General features: G+C 45.5%; 1 protein-coding gene across 19 annotated transcripts in view; it reads right to left on the bottom strand.

The window, feature by feature from the left end:
* The window catches only part of Prune2 (prune homolog 2 with BCH domain), a 350,442-nt gene that overhangs the window by 163,711 nt on the left and 165,886 nt on the right, over nucleotides 1-20,845 (bottom strand). For all 19 annotated transcript variants that reach the window (XR_010066330.1, XR_010066327.1, XR_010066331.1 and 16 more), the window contains 2 exon segments: nucleotides 9,900-16,446; nucleotides 8,773-9,529 (listed from right to left, as the gene is read on the bottom strand). Coding sequence is in view for 15 of the 19 variants with exons in the window: in XM_063287018.1 (XP_063143088.1) it covers nucleotides 8,773-9,529; nucleotides 9,900-16,446 (7,304 nt within the window). In the remaining 4 variants the exon portion in view is untranslated.

Raw genomic sequence — 20,845 nt, 5'->3', positions numbered from 1 at the left:
AAAATTTTTTAAAATCTTTATGCCATGAGGCTAATCATCAATACTTTGACATTGTTTAGCGATGCTTCATTAAAAGGAGATGCAGGCCTTTGCTGCTAACAACGCTTCCTTCCGTCTTGTAGGCTGTACCTGGGTACCCAGGCTACACCAAGATGAAGTAGTCCCCACTCAGCATTAGTTCTTGAGCAAAGGTATTAACTTGTTCTTATATGGAGGCAGTCAACTAATTTATTTATTTTTTTTAACAAATCACTACTTAAATACAGTGAGTAGCATCCTGGTTATTGTATTAGCAATAAGGACACAGTAGACATCACTTTCTCCAGTAGAGCTGACATGATTTTCTCAGGACCTAATTGCTACTTTTCAGTGTCTTTGAAGATTATGTAATTTCAACGCTGCTTGAGTTGAGAGTATAAATGATGAATAAGTAGACTGTTCTTTTCCAACACAGAAAAGGGCACCTAGACTGAAGAGATTGTAAGAGCCACGAAGTAGACAACAGATGACCAGAAGTGACCAGGGAAAGCCCTGATCAGGCATGTTTCTCAATGAGGTTCAATGAAATGAATAAAGACACTTTAAGAAAGCTAAAGGGCTCTAAAATCCTTGGAAGACCATCAGGAAATAAGCAATTTTGGTCTCAAATGACAAGAGAAAGGATTTTCTTTTTGACTTTATAACAGAAAGGTGCATATTACTCACAAACTAAGTGTGGTGCACTCCTTTCAGCAAAGGGAGTTAAAAACATTTGAATTTTCCATAGCGTCATTAAAAGCACATTATGATAGTTGTTCATGGTGGTCTATCCTTTTAATCCCTGCACTCAGGAGGCACAGGCAGGAGGATCTGTCAAGTTCAAGGCCAGCTTGTTCTGTGTTACAAGTTGTAGGCTAGCCATGCTGTGTAATAAGACCTTGTCTCAGGAAGAGAAAGAAAGAGGGGGTGGGAATAATTATGTTGGACAAATGGGTTTTGTCGTTGTTGTTGTTGTTTATTTGTTTTTTGTTCAATCAGGCAAACTTGCAAGGCACTTAATATTTGGCAGGCCCTACTCTAAGCATCATGGGTATTATGCTTCATAAGACAAACCAGATTTATGCTTTCTTGAAAGTTACAGTCTCACAGAGGGAGACAGAAATAAAGTCAATGAAACAAAAGAATGGGAGCTCTCTTCAGATGGGAAAGAAGAGGAAGAAAGAAAGCAACTGGGTAGGACTGAACATGCTCTCCACTTTGTATCCGGGGCTGTGGTGATGTAGGATAGCATGGAATTCTTCACCTCTACTCATGTCAATCAACATGTCTCCAGACATCAGCAAATAGATGTGGCAAAATCAGGGCAGTGGTTCATGCCTTTAATCCCAGCACTCGGGAGGCTGAGGCAGGCAGGTTTCTGTAAATTTGATGCTAGCCTGCTCTACAAAGGGGGGTTTCAGGACATCCAGGACTACACAGGAGACCCTATATCAAAAACAAAAACAAAAAACAGACAAACAAAAAATAGAAGGAGCAAAAATCATTGCTGATTTGGGGTCAATAGTTTTTAAATTCTCTAATCCTGGAGTGGTTTTGATGGCCTTTGTTTCAAAAGGACTCCCAAGGGGTTGGGGATTTAGCTCAGTGGTAGAGCGCTTGCCTAGCATGCGCAAGGCCCTGGGTTCGGTCCCCAGCTCCGAAAAAAAAGAAAAAAAAATTATGTCACAAAAGGACTCCCAGAGATCCTGGGAATAGATTCCATAAGGCATCAGAGAAGAGTTCACTGATCCTGTGCTTTTCTTTTCAGAGGCTGAGGCCACTGCTTTCCACTTCGGACAACCGTGTACACTACCATCTGTTTACCTCTTTAGCCCTTTTTCTTTCCTAACCTGCTCCTGATGGTTCTCTCACACTCTTTCTTTCTTTTGATCAATGGAGGCTCTGATGGGATCCTCTCTCTCTCTCTCTCTCTCTCTCTCTCTCTCTCTCTCTCTCATACACATCATGCACACACAACAAAGCAGCATCTTTTCTACACCTACACAGACTATGTACACATACTCTATGGATGTTTAATAAGAATGGCCCCCATAGGCTCATATATTTGAGCACTTGCTCAGGGATTGGTGGTACTGCTTAGGGAGGATTAGGAGGCATGACCTTATTGGAGGAAGTGTGTCAGGGAGTAGGCTTTGAGATTTCAAAAGCCTATACTGTCCCAGATAGCACTTGCTGTCATTCTGTTTCTGTCTCTGTTTCTGTATCTCTCTCTGTATCTCTCTCTGTTTCTTTCTCTGTCTCTGTCTCTCTCTCTGTGTCTCTCTGTCTCTCTGTCCCTGTCTCTCTCTGTCTCTCTGTCTCTGTCTGTCTGCCTGTCTGTTTATCTCTATATCTCTTTCTCTCTTTCTCTGTCTGCTGCTTTTGGATCATATATAAGCTCTCAGTCATTCCTCCAGTGCCCTCCTGCCTGCTGCCAAGCTCCCCACCATGATGGTCATGAACTCACCCTCTGAAATTTTAAGCAATCCCTCAAATACATGCTCTATTTTATAAATTGCCTTAGTCATAGTTTCTCTTCACAGCAATGGAACAGTGGCTAAGTCACACTCCTCACTGAACAGTATGTATAGCAACAACAGAAACACACCGATCCCCTCCACTTACATCAGCTGCATGTACTGCCACCTCTAACCCTAATAACAATCAAATTTAGATAGTCTATTCACATGCATACATAGTTCCAATGTATCCAGACATGAAAAGTAGGAGTGATAGATCCTCATTGTAGCTACAGCCCAAACCTGTGCAGTAAGACAAACTGTGTTCATCAAGTAAAGCTTCAGGGAGAGCCCCCTATTTACCATTTTACAACTGTGGGTAATTGGGTGCACATAGATTTAAATCAGATGCATTATAGGAAGAGGCATGTCCAATAGAAAGGATAAATATATAACCAAATCTATTAATCAAAATGGAGAACTTTCCTTCCTTTCGATCTCATAGAAGAGACCCCAGGCTACACACCTGGGGCCCCTGGGAGCTCTCATTGGTGTTGCCTGAGGCAGTGTTCTCCTTTCTAACCAATACTGCTACCATGAAGTCACCTTGTTTTTAACTCTATATAAAGTCTTGTTTTAATTTTTTTAGAAAAGAGGCCAAGAACCTATCTGGCCCAGTCCCCGACCCTCAGTAACCTGTGGGCACCACTCAGACTGGCTGAACTCCCTCAGATAGTTATCCTTCTTCTCACTTCTCTCTCTGCCCTAAATTCTCCTGGGTTCTGGCTGCCACTTCCCTCACCTGGACCATGGAGCTATTCACCATGGGCTCCCTCACACTCTGCCACCAGCTTCAGAAATGTGACTGAATTAAATCTCCCTCAAATTATTCTAATTTGAAAGGATATCTTTTGGGCTGTGTCCTAAAATACCAAGACATCCTGCTTTAGAAAGCCATAATGTTGGGGCTGATGTGATGGCTCAGTGGGTAACAGAGCTTGTTGCCAAATAAACCAACCTGAGTTCAAACCCCAGAGCCCGAATGGTGGAAGGAATCAACTCCCCAAAATGGTGCACCTTACATAGTGGTGTGCATGAGTGGGGTGCAAACACCGACAGACCGGCAGGCAGAGACAAACACAAATGTAATTTAGAAAGAAAGCCAGGTTGTCTCATTGTCTTCAACACCATCATTTTCCGTCAGCTTTTCTTGTGAAGGCAGCCCTGCCACTCACCCTGCCACTCAAACTCAGCCAGGGGCACACTTTGGACTCTCACACAGGCTAGAAGCTAGGAGCACAGATGGGCTCTTCCCTGCTGCCCCTGCCTCAGAGCAGCCATGAGAAACCACCTCATTTTGGCACAAGAGCTGTCTCTGGTAAAGTACCTGAGCACAAAACACCCCATCTACAAACATTTGGAAAATTGATGCGAACACCGAAGGGCTTTGGTTTCCTTCTGACCTCGGGCCCCCTTGAGTTAGAACCACACACAGCCTCAGCAGGAAGCAGCCACCGAAACGGAAAGAACCATTTCTGCTGTGATGAGAAATCTGTGTTCCTGCTGAAGAAGCTGGGGGGTGGGGAGCAGGGTGGTAAGACTGAGATGTCAGGAGAGAGCAAGAGCTGACTCAGCCACTTTCAATCTCTCTCAGAACACTAACTCTTGAGTCTTTGGTGACTGTCAGTGGGTAATGGGGGGACCAAAATAAATGTGTCAAACTACCAGAAATTCAGAGAAAATATGCCGTCAGTGGCACAGTCTTAGCGACAAGCACAGGGCTAGACATGAGAGTTAAGTCTAAACTGTACCATTTCCTCAGTTTTTTAAAAATGACATCAGCAGTCTATTCATTCAGATAACTCCATCAAGGCAGGAAACAGGACCAGCAAGGCTTGTCTCAAATCACATCTGGGTAGACTAAAAGAAAATGACATTCGTGTTAATTTGTACTCACTCATTACATAACGTCTGCTCTCATACGGCTGGCCTGGGCGACACAGATTGGGGGGTGGGCAGGTTCCAAAATGGTGAGAGCAGGGAGAAAGATGAGGAAAAATGAGGACATGGGGAGGGAGAGGAAGGAGGGAGGGAAATTGTGATTCAGAGGATATTTAGTTATTACTACCAAGGAGTCAGGATCCTCTGTAGCCCCACTATCCAACACCAAGAGAGTCTATTTTTTTCACTCTTGACATCCATGTAAGTAGTGAGAACCAGTGTAGGGACTGGAGTGATGGGTTATAGGTATGGTTCCTCCAGAGGATGAAAATAACTGTCCATAACTGCACTTCAGGGGATTTGATGCCTCTGGCCCCTGTAGGTACCCCACACTCACAAGTACACAAGTACATAATTAAGAAGTAATGACATAAGTAATTTTTAAAAGAGAGAAAACATGTATTAACACCCAAGAAGCCTGGTTCTGAAGGGCTCATGAAAGGTCTAACAACGACACTCAGATGGGAAAAGATGAGTTCTTCTCCAAGCACAGTGTTATGAGGCAAGAAGAAAGGTAATTTAAAAGGACAGAGTGAAGAGAGAAGCAGATGAAACATGCTGCATTTAAACATCATCTGTGTTTTAGGGAGCACTGAATGCCTCCCTTCTTAGAAAGAAACAAATCCAAAGGCCAGCTACTCCTGAGTGATCCAGAGACGTGCATGACAAGAGGAAATCTGTCTCCCTTCTCCTCCTCTTCCTACCATCGCCTTCTTCTGCATGCATCTGTCTCCGAAAGATTACACAAATTGCCATTTTTCCTCAGTATTTTTGGGAATGATCTCCTCTGATCACTTCATACACCTCTGAAAGTCAATATATTTGCAAATCAAACACACTAGTTTTATATAGTTGTGATGGTGGGTGAACTGGTTTGTTTGTTTATTTTTTATTTTGAGTATGAATGTTTTGTCTGTATCCAGTATGTGTACTGTATACATGCCTACTGGATAGCCTAGAACTGATATTACAGATTGCTATAAGGCACCATGTGGATGCTTAGAATTGAACCTAGGTCTTCTGCAAGAGCAACAAGTGCTCTTAACTACTGAACTATCTCTCTAGCTCATTAGATTGGGGAGGTTTTTATTTTTTTTTATTTTTTTTTGAGTAGGTGTTCTGTTTCTCTAGTAAATATTGACACGAATTTAATAACATCACTTTCTTTTTTCTTTACATTTTTTGTATCTATGTGTTGTTCTTATGTTAGTGTGTGTGTGTGTGTCTGTGTTTGTGTGTGTGTGTGTGTGTGTGTGTGTGTGTGTGTGTGTGTGTTTAAAGACAACTTTCAGGACTTGGCTCTCTCCTTGTACAATCAAAGGTACATCCTTGTACCTTGGCATTATCCTTGTACCAAATTTAGGTAGTTGGGCTTGGTAGTAAGCCCCTTTGCCCTGTAAGTCACCAGCCCAGCTCTTGTTGTCCCCAAGTTTACATGCTGTCCCTCTGATCATTCTCTCTATTTTCCGAGAGGGCCAGGAAGTCCCAGTGCCAGAGCTCTTACTTGGCATTCATCAAGATCTGGGCTCAATTCTTAGTACAAAGAGATGGTGGAAGGAGGGGAGTTAGGGAGGGAGATTTATATGCTGTGAATATTCTTCAGATGCACTTATTCCACAACTACATAGAAGGGATCAGGCTCTCCTGCCACTGTCTGTCATGCCTCTGGGAACTGGTATTTGATCCTCTGCTTGGCCTAGTCTAAGTCTCTGATAGCGCGTACTGCCACCATTGGCAAGTGCCATAGGTAGGGTTTTAGTTGCTGTGAAAAATATACCATCATGAAAATGAACTTGGGGAAGAAAGGACTTACTGATTTTATACTTCCACAGTGATGCTTTGCACTGAGGGATGCCAAGGCAGGGACTTGAACCTGAGTCAGGAGCTGGTACAGAGTTATCCAGGAATGCTGCTTCCCGCCTTTGTCTTGTCACTTGCTCAGCTTGCTTTCATACAGCACCTAGACCACCAACTCAAGGGTGGTACCACCCATAATAGTTTTTGCCCTCACCTATCAGCTATCAATCAAGAAAATGTGTCACGGGCTGGAGAGATGGCTCAGCAGTTAAGAGCACTGGTTGCTCTTCCAGAGGTCCTGAGTCCAATTCTTGGCACCTATATGGCTTCTCACAACTTGGCACCCGCATGGTAGCTCCCAACTGTCTGTAACTCTCGTTCCAGAGGATCTGGCAACTTCGTATAGACATACATGTAGGCAAAACATCAATGCACATAAAAATAAATAAATCTTAAAAAAATGTATCATAGGTTTGCACACAGGTCAATCTAGTGGGGAATATTCTCAATCGAGATTGGGTCTCCCAATGTGACTTTAGCATGTGTCCCTTGGCAGAAAACCAGTCAGCACACAAACCAAGGCTCTATGTGCTGTGCCTAGGTGCCAACATTGGTCACTGTTAGCTGCACTTCTGACCACGACCCACTCTTTAGCTAGATACTAAACATCTTCACGCCTAGAAATGTGATTCCAAATAATAGTTCTCAACCATAAGTACGTAGCTGAATCACACCAAAGAAATCCTGAAGGTGACCGTCTGGACCTTATCCCTAATTCCTGATTCCAGAGGGAGGTGAGGTTTTTGGTCTTGGGCCCCCATCTAGACAACCACTGTGGGCCTTTTGCTTTGTTTTGTATTACTTTTTGGTATTGGGGATCGAACCCAGGGTCTCAGGTGTGCAAAAAAAGGGGCTCAATACTAAGATGTACCTCCTACCTTACTATACACAACCATATTTGCTCAAAACCTTGCAGGGAGAATATTTCAAATGTGTTCAGAGTAAATTACATATAGGGAGCAACAGTGGCAAGCAGCATCGTTCTACTTCAGAGGCTGAAGGGAGGGGTAAGGCACTGGAGCAGAAGCGGCACTAGGGTCCATTAGCTGCCCTCTTCCGTTAGCTGATCTGGGGCCTCGATAGAAGAAAGAAGCTTGACAGGAAAGAGAAAATTAGGCCAACTGAAGTGCCTCAATGTTAAAAGTCCTTGTGGCTTTCCTGAAAACCTTCAACGCTGTCCTCCTAGTATTTCTGTTCTCTGTTAATTTCAACAGGAAGTGCTACTTGTGAGTAAGGAAACCTTTTTTGGACACACTCTGTTCCTATACAAATTAAGTTCCTAGGATTTAATTCTGTAGTGGAAGGCTTGAAGTCACCTGGCCTAGCCCACTGATTTTATAGATGAGGGAACTTAAGCTTAGGGTTTAGTCTTTAAATAAGTCAATGGTCAGGGGAGAACTAGGCAAGGACCCAAATACCTTGCTTCACAGTACCTATGCCCTACATTGTCCTTTATGCTCCAAAACTGAGTAGGAAGCAGGAGGAATCTTTTCTATACTACAGTTAAACAATCTTTTAATTTCATTAAGTAGGTTATGGGGGGCATAACACATGCATAGGATGGTGCATATCGCAGTACATTTTAATGCAAAAAGATATCTTCCTTTCTACTTAACTTCCTTTTCACTATTTTTAAGGGCAAGTGAAAGAAAGGAATATCTTAAATATTATCAGCAGACCTCAATACTCGAGGGCAGCAACGACATTCTGTTTCTTGCTTCTTGCCCCTTGGTTTTCATGAATGGGTCACAGGAAAAAAATATCCTTAACAATCCTACACTGGGTGAGTGAATGGTGGCGTCACTGTTTTGGTAACTGATTGACAACTCTCAGCTAAGTAGGGCAGGAGTGTTATACCCTGATTTTGAGCCCACTTAGAGTTCCCTGACAGTCGTAGCTAAAAGCCAGGTGTTTCTATGAAGCTGAAGAATAGTTTTCTGTACAAACAGTTGTATGCCAGTATGTCAGTATGCCAACGAGAAAGCCCTTGGCTTTAGGAAGCATGGAAGCCCCGAACATTCACTCTGTTCATTTAAGACGAATCTAAGACAATTACAGAAACACCCAGAAGCCTCAGGTTCTTCCTCCCTTAGTCTATCCTTCTCCCCCAGTGCCCAGCATGTAAGGATCATGTGAGCTGATGAGTGCATGCTGCCCTGCACATAGTAGGTCCTGGAGAGATACCGATACCAGCTACTCCAGTTCTACCTGCCTGGCCCATAGGGACTGACATCAGCCGGGTGGGTGCAGACTGGCTGCAATCCATCCTTTTTCTGATACTTCTCTGCCGATTGCTTTTGCTGATGACCTCTTATAAATGTCAGAAAAGATTTCCTGTCCCTGATATCCTCAGGCTTCCAAAGCCTCTCATGTTCTCTGGTTTCTAGACAAAATATTATTTTGTAAAAAAAAAAAACAAATCTAGTGTTTTTCTTACCCTTTTGGTCTTGGCTTTCTGGGTCCAGGCTCGGGGACCCGTGTCTCTTCTTGCATTTCCTGTGGAGGGTTCCTGTTTTTCTGGGAGAACTGTGGCGAAAGCATTTCCCATTCATTGTCATGGGTGGCAGCCTGGGTTGGAACTGCATCTAGACCAGCTTGACCTTGTCTCTTGCTCTTCCTTGATTGGCTGCTCAAAGCAGCAACTTCCCCTAGTGCCAAAGAATCTAGAGGCTTTTTTCTTTCCAGAACCTGGGACTGGGGGCCCTTGTCCAAACTGAGACTCAAGAATGGCTCCACAGTTCTACCCGGAGACCCAGCTCCCGAGTCCCTGGTTTCTGCAGGTGGATCACCAACCTCACTATGGCTCAAGACCATCCAACTCTGGTCTTGTACAGGGTTTTCAAGAGATGTGTTCTTGTGGTTGGAAGACATTCTCTCTGCAGAATGAACTTTGACATCATTTAACGACTCAGGCTGACACGTGTCTGGGATGCCTGCTTGCTGAGTTTCTGGTAGCTCCCTTTCTTCGGAACCTATGGAGAATTGCTCCGATTCGGCTCTGTTTTCTCTTGCTTCCCTGGCCTCTGGCTTCAGTGGTGAATCGTTTTCATGGTTTACAAGTATGTAATCTACAGCCAGTACCTGGTGGTCTTCACTTTTCCCTGCCTGTTTTTCTTCCTTGTATTCTAATTTTGTTTGCTCTGGCCCTTTCGTGGGAACTACTTTCTCATCTTCGAACTCCAATATCTCCTTGCCTAGAATATGGAGGTGAGAAGGAAAGAACAGGCTTAATTAACACTTTCCATGGCCTCTGGTCTTTGTGAACAAACACTTAAAAAGAGACAAGCTATTAAATAGTTTTCTCATGCACAAAGAGAGGTAGGTTTCACAATATAGCTGTAACATTTACATATACTGAGACCGGCTAGACAAAGGATCGGGCATAAGGTAACATTTTCTGTCTGCATTGGTAGCAATGCTTTAACAAATGTTCTAAATCAATTAACACTGGTTCCTTGAAGGTGGAGGAGAGGGGCGTGTGTGTGTATGTGTGTGTGTGTGTGTGTGTGTGTGTGTGTGTGTGTGTGTGTGTGTGTGTTTTGCGGGAGTGTATGTGTTGCTTACCGTTCGGTGGTTTCATGTCGCCACCTACTGGTGACTCTGAATTATCTGTTTCTATTTCCCAGTCAATGTTTGATGGAGAGGACTCTTTATTGGAACCCGTTCCTCCTACAGGTGAAGAAAGAGCCTCGGGGTCTTCATGAATATGCAACACAGTCATCTGGTATCCAGGTTTCCTGATGTTGGTCTCAGCCTTGTCTTCCTTCCTTTGATCAGGGAGAGCAGAAAGCAGCATCTCTGCTGCATCACTTCCCAGAGATGCGTCGTCTGGGGACTCGGCTCCCTGTGTGCTTTCCGCGTAGCCACTGGGTTCCGTGAGGTAGGACAAGTCAAAGGGGGGTGTGTATGGTGCCAGTGATTGCTTCGTCGTGCCTTCCTCGGACGGAAGATCACTACCATAGAGGAAGTGTTCAGGTTCTCTCATCAGCTCTTCATCAATATTCTGGCCCATTGCATCATATTCGAAATCACCCCAGGAAGCTTCAGACGAACAGATATCATGCTTCCCCGCGTCCCCATCAACTGGTGTTTCAGGGTGGCCTTCCGATAGAGTCAACTTACTCATATCGTCTATAGTGCCCGTGGAAGTGTTGATGCCCGACGCATCACTGAAACTGTGGTCCAAGGCAGCTTCACTTACATCCAGGCAGGTATCAGAGGCTAGGAAGATGTCAGTAAGTACAGCAGGGCTCTCCGAAGCAAAAGGTTGCTCACGGTCAAGCTGAGCTCTGGTGCCTGTCTGGTTTTCAGGACAAAGGTCTTTCGATATCCAAGAGCCTTCTTCACCGACCTCCTGGTGAGTTTCAAAAGTGTCAGCATCTTCACTTCTGGTGCCTGGGATCGTCCTGTCCACTGCTTCTTCTACCTCTGGGTTGGCGCCTTCGTCCAATGCTGTTATACTTGTACTGATGTCTCCATGCATATCAGAGGGATCTGGGGAACTTTTTGAAGAGGCAGGCTTAGATAAGTTGTCTGTGTCTTTCTGACTGTTGATCGGAGGCAAGGGCATTGCATCTTCTGAGTAGAGTTCTGAATTGCATGGGAGACATTCTTGCTCCGGTTCCCGAGTCGGTTCATCATCCATGTTTGGCTCAGTGAGATAAAACTCACTGGGTTCCACTTCAGGTCCCAGATAAACACCAGTATGTGTCTCCATCTCTTGCTTTCCTTCAGAATCGTGACACACGTCAGGGCTGCTGGATGTCTGAGAGTTGCTGTCCTGGTCACAGTGAGTCAATATATCAGGATTCTCACCATCTGCTCTAAAAGTGAAAGGCTGCTTGACATCCATCCACAAATCAGGTGAAGCTGAAGCCAGCTGCCCGCCCTCTTCGAAGTTGCCATGTAAAATATCTGGAACAAAGTTATGCTGGTGCTCACTGGGGCTGGGGCTATCCCAGTCAGAGTCCGGCTTCCTTATCAGTTGTGTGGGAGCATTGATCTTGTCGAGATTTTCCGTGGGAGTTCTTGAATGTGTCACATGGCTGAGATAGGATTTTTCTGGTTCCCACCCGTTCTCTTGTTGGCACTCAGTGGGTGAAATGCCAGCGCTAACACATCCATTTTCATCTCTGTGAGTCAAGGCTGGCCCTGCATGATCCCAGACCGACAGCATAGATTCCTGACACTGCTCTTGGGCGAGAGTTTCTGAAGGAAGGTCACCAGCAGTAGAAGACATGGCTGTTTGCTGTCCAGAATCTTTGTCCTTAATTTGGTCCAGGATTACAAGCTGACTGAATTGATTGGCATCTGAATCCAGTTGCTTCGGTTGAATGTTCCAAAGTTTCTCCTGTGACTTGTCCCCATCACTATCTAGAAAGGGTGACTTTAGTTCACCACTGAAAGGATTAGTGCTGCCCGTGTCCACAGGTTTACTATCATCCTGAACGGGCACGCTCCACGGACCTGCATTCTGGAATATTGGAGAAGTCGTCTCTAACTCACCCTCTGAGTTAGACAACTCCTCTGCGGACACACTGGCAGTTGCTTTCCCATCCCGTGCAGCAGGATTCCACCACTCACTGCTGTCAGTTGAGAAGCCAAGCATTTCCAATGTGTCAGGGTCTCCATTCTTACGGTCAGTGCTGGCAGATCCCTGCCACATGGTATCCATCACTGTCCCCGTGTCTGCACCTCTGGCCTCCTCCTCCTTAGATGTGTCCTGTATGTCAGCCTGCACGAGTGGTGACAAAATCCACTGACCAGGGCTGCTTTGTTGACTGTCATAGAATGGGCTTGACTTATTCTCATTCTCTATTGGCTCTGAACTACCCACAAAGACAGAAAGCTCAGGCTTGGATTGCTCTGTGACCAAGAACTCAGGATCAGGCAATGAATTGCAAACCTCAGACTCACGCTGAGCAACTGTGGCCAGATGTAGCTCTTTCTCGAGCAACTCTTCCTCACCCCCACTGTCATGGCCAGAGCCTGAGCTTGTGGATATGATCCTGGAACCCTCTGGCTCCGCAATTTCCAGAGAGTTAAGTTCATTTTCCTCTTGACCTCTAGTCATTAGATTTCCTTCCTGATATGCATGAGAATATTCGGAATATTTATCTGTTCCAAGGCTGGATGAAGAGGATGAGGAACCACCATTGAAGGGATCATTTGAGATTGCTGGAAATTGAGGGTCCTCCTGATCAGACATGTTTCCAAATTCATCCTTCCTGGGTTTTGCAAAGTCCTTCATTTCCGTAATGACTCCCACATGGGCTTCAGTGGTAAACAGTTCTGGTTCTTGGTGAATCTGTTTGTTTCTATCATCTTGATTCTCATTCTGATGGTCAGCACTGGGTCCGTAGGTCCAGGAGGACAAAGCAACTGAGGAATCATTTAGGTCAGGACTCGATGCACTGGAACGAGTGCACTCACTAGAGAGGCTGTCTTTGTCATAATTTCCTGGTGAAAGGGCTTCCAGAGACCTTTCCTCAGTTCTCTGACATGTAGGGTTCATAGCTATCTCATAACTTATATGACTGTCCCACACATCGCTATCTGTAGGGCCATCCCAAACACCAAAGTTTTGAGACGATTCATAAATTAGTTTTCCATTTTCTCTTTCTGGCCTCAGAATGTTGCAGGCTTCAGTTTCCTCCAATTCCATTTCAGATAAAGGCATATTTTTTATTAGATTAATCCTATCTAATGTCGTGTTGGCTTCCTCCAGATTTCTATTATCCATAAGAGATTCTTCATGGGTGTCTTTTGTCTGAGAATCACTTGTGGGTGTCTCTGTTTGTCCAGCAAGGGAGTCTAGAGTGTAAGGCTCCTTCTCAACTTCTAAGGCCTCCTCTGACTCCTCACTCTGAGGACTGGAGGTGACTGAGAGAGAGCTGACTTTGCCTGATGCGTTGCAAATTTCTTGGTGTTCAAATGCATCTGAAGAAGAGAGTTCCTGGTCAATGGGCTCTTTGCCAAAAACCCATGGGGCACCATTCACTCCAGAGCCTTCGGCTGTCTCCTTGTCGAGATGGTCACAATCAGAGGCTGTCAGGCTTTCAATCTCACTTTCACTCTGCCCGTAAATATGGCCTGTCCATGAATCTGACTGGGCAAAGTGTTCTGAACTTGTCAGCCTGGCCACCGAGGATGCTGTGTTACCTAGGGAGTCTGCCCATGTGTCCTGGTTGTCAGGATGAGATGTAAGCCCTTCTGACTCACTGAGTCCAGAGGCTTCTGACATGTGGCCATCCTTCCCATTTATTGAATGCCTGAAACTTTCAGAAGGCCAAGCACCATGTTCCATATCTACAGTATTTGGTGGGCTTGGTAGTCTGAATGATGGCATGTCTTTATCTCCCATGACTGAATCCCAAATACTGTTGGCAATTAACTGCCCACTTTTCACATTCAGAGTATGGTATTCACTGGGACCAGTGTCCCCTGTGGCCTCAGCAGAGGCGGAGAGATCCCAGTCTACCTGATTTGCTTCCTGATGCTCTGTGCCCCATGGTTCCAGCTGCTTCACTGAGAACCGGGTTTCAGGTTCACTATTTGCAGCTACATAACCTCCTGCTTGACCATCACCACCGATCGCCACACCCCCACTGCAGTCATCCCAATCCAAGTCATTATCCATGTCCGAGATCGTTGCAGTGGACTGCGTGTCCTCCAGAATCACTCGGTTCCATGTGTCAAGGCTGTCAGGGGCTGTCTGGCGTGAGTTGTTGTTGCTGTGTAGAAGGGTGAGCTGCCGGTTTGCCTCATTGTATAGTTGCATCATGCTAGGGTCATCGTAACTGGATGGACTGCTTTCTCCCATGTCATCCTCCAGGGAAGCATTTTTATCTTCTGCATGCTCTATCTTGAGTGAATCTTTCTCTGGGTGATGTGTGTCATTTCCTTCAGGCTTATCTTCTGCATGAGGCAATGCCCACATGTCTAGGTTCCCAGGACCAGAACCAATTCGATTTCTCTGAGGCTGCTGTGGTGATGTTGCAAGAACCTCAACGCCCTCTGCAGGAAAATCAGCATCTCTTGCCCCAAAACCATTATCTTTAGCAATTGGCTTGCTTTCCGTTTCTTTTTCCTCTCCAGCACATGTTGGTGATGTGTAAGAGTCAGAAGTGGAGTAGTTGGTGTCTAAGGGAGATGGGACTGAATCTTCTCCTATGTTGGACGCACTGTAATCAGAGCATTTATAGGACAAGAAGGAATCTTCCCAAGGAGCTAAGACATCAGCTCCTCTTTTCTTAATACTCTCCTCAAAGAGGTTCCAGGACCCTTCCTTTTCATATACCTTCCCTCTGGCTTTAGGATCCACCAAGTCATCCTGGTCTTCCCCTGGTAGCTTAGAATTATTCCATGTTTGACCCAGATCAGAAATGGGACTTCTAGATGTAAGACTGTTATCCTTTGAGTCATTGTTCTTCTTGCCCCAGATCTCTGGAGCTGCATCTTTATTTACCTCAATGAGGGAATTGTCCAGTAGGTCTCCTGCAGGGAAAGAAAACCCACTTTGGGCCATAGCCCATCCACTTGGGTCCTGCACAGAAGGAGTCTCATTGTTAGTGGGATGAAGATTCCAAGTATTTTTTAATGTGTCTGCATTATCTTCTTTATCAAATGCACCCCAGGTGGGGAAGGACATCGTAACTGCAGCTTCATCAGCATCTGTGGGGTTTCCCCAGGGCTCAGGCATTGTTGTGGGTGAGTGTCCTGAATGCCACAAAGCAGCGAAGTCCTCTATCAGGTGGTTTGTCCCTTGAGCAGAGGCATCTGTCAAATGTGGCCTCACTGTAGGCGAGTGCTGATATTGCAAGCTTTCTTCCGTCTGGTCCTGGGTATCTTTGCTGCCCAGTTCAGGCTGCCCAAATTCAGATTCCCATGGATCTGAGTTTGGGAATCCAAGACTCTTTGGTTGGAATGTGCAATCTGAGGTTCTCCTCTCAACTGGTTCAGGCTTATGATCTTTCCATGGTTCAGGGCTCTGGAAGACAGATTCTTGTTCACTGGAGTTCCATGCATCTACAATATTTTTAGAGTCAATTTCCAAGCCACCCCACCAACTTCTGCACCGTGCACGGGTCTGAGGTGGGCCCAGATGTCCTGCATCAATTGTATTTTGGATTATTTCCTCAGGATAGAGTGGAGTTGGCTCTTCAGTTGATGGTGAGATTTCAACAAAGCTGTTCATAGGTGTTGGTGGGATCCTTTTCCCAGTATTCTTCAGCCTTTCAGGGGAAGCAGGTTCCTCTCCCACAAAACATGTCAGGCTTAAATTTCTTTCAGAGTTATCGCCTGAGCTTTCTTGTCTCTGGACAAACTCTTCATCAAATTCCACAAGGCTGTCTTTACCAGCCTCTGACAAAAGAGAACTAGAGGAGTAATTGGACATGTTGATCCCCATCTCACCAAGTCCCTTAGGCCCAGCAGAGAGGTTTCCTTCTGATGAATCACTGTTGGGAAAGTCATCTGGTGAGTAGTCTGCCGAATGGGAAGATGGCTGGGACTGCTCAGAAGCTATGGGTGCTGGGTCAAAGTTGAAGAGGTCAAAATGTTCACTTTGTTCCCCGGAGCGTGCATGCTCCTCTGCAACTATGCCTTCAGGAATGGGGCTGTAGGATTCAAATCCTGGGAGAAGGCTGTGGTGAGGCCCGCCACCCTCTCCCACTGGGCTGTCATCACTGAGGAAGACTGAGCTCTCCTTGGATGAGCGACTGCTTCTGATAGTGGCCAACCCACTGTCAGGGCTAACAAGGTCTATGTTGACATCCACCTGAGCTTGGTTAGAATCGTTGAGCTCTGGAGGGTTTTCTATGAAATTCACAGAGTTGGGCTGTGGCTCTATGTCAGAACCATACAATTCCATAATCCCAGAAGAGCCCTGGGACAGAGGCGCACTGCCCGCCACAGCTTCTGTTGAGGATGTCCGACTGTTAGAGACCATCTCTGCACACCTCCTATTTATGACCTCTTTGAGAAGAAGAAACACCTGATCACAGGTCACAGAAGGGTCCTCCTGCTGATACACCAGTATCTCATCACAGCCACATTCAAAGGGCTCCAGTTCCAGACAAGGGTTGTGACTTTCTTCCAGCTCACAGCAAATCTGTGGGGAAGCACATGGATTGTGTGAGCATGCAGATAGTCCCTTAATTTTGTTTCTTTTCTGTAAAATGTGCATATTTTCATATGTGTATACTATACTTACTTTATCTTCCACCTCTTTCCCCTTCAACCCCTTTTGGGTCCCCTATCCAACTCCCTTCTCAAATTCATGGCCTTTTAAAATGTATTATTGTCATCAACACATATGCAATATGTATGAATAAATATAAACATGTAATTTTCTGAGTTTACTTAATGTTTCTTGTATGCCTATGTTTTAGGGATGACCATCTTTGAGGAGGGCTGATCATCCTGGCTAGTTTTATGTCAACTTGATGCAAGATAGAGATGTCTGAACTTCAATCGAGAAGAATGCCTTCATAAGATCCAGCTCTAAGACATTTTCTTAATTAGTCATTGATGGGGGAGGGCCCAGCCCATTGTGAGTGGTGCCATCCCTAGTGGTACTAGATTTTATAAAACAGCAGGCTGAGCGAATCACGAGAAGCAAGCCAGTAAGCAGCACTCTCCCATGGCCTCTGCATCAGCTCCTGCCTCTAGGTTCCTGCCCTGCTTGAGTTTCTGTTCTGACTCTCTTCAATGATGAACAGTGACATGGACATGTAAGCCAAATAAACTCCTTTTACCTTACCCCCACACTCAACTTTTTGGTCAGGGTGTTTCATCACAGCAATAGGAACCCAACTCACTGACTCTCTGTCTCTCCGCAGTCATTTATTGCCTGTATCTCTTCATCTGGGGGTGGGGTCTTGTGAGCTTTCCCCTATGCACATTAGCATGTCAACTGGTGGGATCACAGTTTAGATCCTATTTAGGCAAGCACATTGTTGACATTGCTTGGATAGAGACTCCCTGTCATATAGAGAAGGTACAGTCTCACAGCCTCTGCTTCCTGCAATCTTCTCAACTCTCCCCTGTCTCCCCCATCCCACAATGTCCCCTGAGCCTTAGGCATAGGCATTGTGCTGTAGATGGATCATTTGGTGAAGTATACTCCTTGCTCAGATGTTGTCTGCATTTTGGCCAGTTGCTGCTTTCTACAATGATTTCTTTTTTTTTTTTTAAATATTTTATTTATTTATTATATATATGAGTACACTGTAGCTGTCTTCAGACACACCAGAAGAGGGCATCAGATCTCATTACAGATGGTTGTGAGCCACCATGTGGTTGCTGGGATTTGAACTCAGGACCTCGGGAAGAGCAGTCGGTGCCCTTAACCACTGAGCCATCTCTCCAGCCCTCTACAATGATTTCTATCTGTTACAAAAAGAAGTTTATTTGATAAGAGGTGAGAGACATTGTTAGTAGACTGGACCTGGGCACAAGATGAGCATTGTGGGTTAAAGCCTGGAGGTTGGATGTGGCACAGATGGGTTAAAGTCAGGAGAGTTGATGGATTAGACTGGACATGTAGGCATACAAATGGGACAAATCCTGGGGGTTGGGAATAGTGCCTTTAAAATATCTCGTGTGTGTGTGTGTGTGTGTGTGTGTGTGTGTGTGTGTGTGTGTGTGTGTATGTGTGTGTCCGATGCATGGCCAGCTTTCTGTGAGGCAAGTGCTTTACCAACTGAGTCAACTCCCCATCCCTCCTTGCCAATGTGTTTGGCCGCTCTTCTGAGACAGTGTCTCATAGAACTCAGGCTGGTCTCAAACTCACTGTATCACTGAGGATAACCTTGAACTCTAGAGATTCTTGCCTGCACTGCTTTGAATGAGAACCCCCAATATGCCTTCGTCTTGGGTGTTTGAGCTCTTGGCTCCTCAGTTACTGATGTTTAGGTAGTACAGCCTTGCAGACTTTCCTGGGGATAAGCTTTGAGGTTAAAGGCCTTGGAGCACTTCCAGTTTGCTCAACCAGCTTCATGGTAAAGAATGTGAGCTGTGAGCTTTCTGTTCCAGCTGCCTGCTGCTATACTGCCCTGCCACTGTAGATGCTAACACCACTGGAATTATAAACCAACACAGGCGCTTTCTTCTGTATGTTGCCTTAGTCATGGCATTTTATCAGAGCAACGGAAAGGTGATATACAGCTTCTGTCTATTCCGTGCTGGGTCTATGGGAAGTGTGGGCCACAAGGCCAGGCTGATGTGGTACATGTGCTTGAACCCAGGGCTTCAAACAGACCAGGTAAGCAGTCCACTGACTGAGCTGTATTTGTAGTCTACTCTTTTCCTTAACATGAAATCAAACCATGTCCATCTGTCTACAAAAAAGGCCACAGACAACCTAGTCTCAGCTACCATTGCACTCGGCTCCACCTACCACCAGCTCTTTCTCTAGCCCCATCAAACTGCTCAGTTAATCTAAAATTTACATTAGTCGGCTGCTCCATTTCTGGAAGTTACAAGTAGAGGTGTTTAAAAGCGTCAAAAGCCTTTTCTAGATGTAACATAACGCCTGATGAGAGTGGCAAGGTAAAGCAAAAGGGGAAGAGGGAAGGTTGCGCTTCCCCATGGCACCCAGGCTTCTTCCCATCCCGGAGAGCACAGATAATGGAAATATGAACTGACAAAGGTACCTGGGAGGCAGAGGGACACTAAACCAGACAGCCAGGGCCAGGCCAGGCCTGGGCTGCACCGCTTGGACATCCAGGGGACATGGGGAGTGCTTTGGCATGCTGAGCTTTGGGAAAGGCCCTACAGGATTAACAGAGGTTAAAGTGATGGTGGATATAATGCCACACAAGCCATGGACTTGGCCGTGGTGGATGGTGGTCACTGAGTGCTCACTCACAGCCCCATAGTGCGATGTTTCACAGCTACGATCTCCTTTATTATTATGGCAGTCCTATGAGACTAGCAAAAGATTAAGACAGGGCTGACAGCTCTCTATTAGTGTGATGGGACCTGGGTTTTGAGCTCAGCAGTTGAGCTACAAAGGTGGATTCTCCTCTATATTACTACAAGATAAAATAGGACCTGTTGTTACCGAGCCTTCCCCTTCTGTGATGCAAGGTATTTAGAGAAACCACTGCCTTTGGATCCTACTTTGGAGTGAAGAAAGAATATGAAGTGTGGGTGCCAGGGCTCTGGATCACTCCATCTGCTTAAGTAAGCCAACTTTCCAAAGGGATCTGCCCTAAAAGTGACTCCAAAACTGAAAATGGAAGCTTGGACAACTTACATCTTGTCTCTAGGAAGTTAATGAGCAAAAAGGGTAAGATCTACCCTTTGCTATGGTTTGGCGGCTATAAAACATTCCCCTACACTGACTCATGCATTTGATCCCCGGTCTCTAGCTTCTGGTGCTGTCATGGGGAAGCTATGAAGCTTTTTAGACATGGCACCCAGCTGGTGAACCTAGGCCTGGAGGGTCAGCCTTGGAGGTTACAGGCAGTCCTATTTTTTATCTAGCCCTATGTGTCCCGATCCACTACAGTGTGATACACCACACCACACCACAAGTTCCCACTTGCCACAGATGACAGCTGCCACGCCTTCTCTGGCAAGGGGGATAGATAGTACCCCTGAAATGTGAGCGGACACAAACCTCTCCCCCATTGTGTAGCTTCTGCCAGGTGTTCTGTCACTGTGACGTTAACTAGTGCACCTTTGAATCTGAATGCATATTGTGTTAGCAGTGGGAAAGCCCCAGCTGGTGATTAGATGCGCACAGGTATGCGGGTCAGAAGGGGGGGCGTGCGACAGGGCATTGTGTTCTTATCTGAACTTGAGAAAGCAGAGAGAGAACTGGAGAATGCAGTCATGTTCTGTTAGAGGGAGGACAGAGGGCAGGGTACAAGAAAGAAAGAAATGGGAATGGAGACTTTGCCTCTTACCACCCATGATAACAAAGAATTCTGACTTACTAGTGAGGTTCACATTAACCAATCATTATATCCATATCTATTTCCCTCAGTGCTAGTTAACAAGTACAATAACTAACCTGGCTCACATATCATGACCTGTCATGAATAACCACCTCCACCTCCTCTTCCTCCTTCCTCCTCTTCCTCTTCTTCTTCCTCTTTCCTCATCTTCTTCCTCTTCTTGTTCTCCTGCTCCCCCCTTCTTTGTTCTTTGTAGGCAGTTTATCAAAAGGGTCAACTATCACCTTACAAGAACTGATTACCTATTGAGAATTTGAGCGCCTGTAGACTGTGCTTGCTAGGGCATCAGATCACTGGTCCATAAACACAAGGCACCAGATGGGCTTTGAGACAGTGACTAGGTTAGCTATCACACGGGAACAATTTCAAAAGAAAACAGAACAGAAAAAGGAGGACTTTTTGCCTTTATTTGGATGAGAAAGAACTGGTAGTTTTCTTTATGGTTCAGTCTAGAAGGGAAATAGTTGTGGGTGTCTACTATGGGTTTATGCACTCAGATTCTTGGCTCCCAATGTGCGTGGGGTGATACTGTTGATGAGGTGA

The sequence above is a fragment of the Rattus norvegicus genome, chromosome 1, assembly GCF_036323735.1.
Source record: "Rattus norvegicus strain BN/NHsdMcwi chromosome 1, GRCr8, whole genome shotgun sequence".
Classification (NCBI taxonomy): Eukaryota; Metazoa; Chordata; class Mammalia; order Rodentia; family Muridae; genus Rattus; species Rattus norvegicus.
The sequence above is the reverse complement of the archived record's forward strand: the minus strand, read 5'-3'. Positions and strand labels throughout refer to the sequence as shown.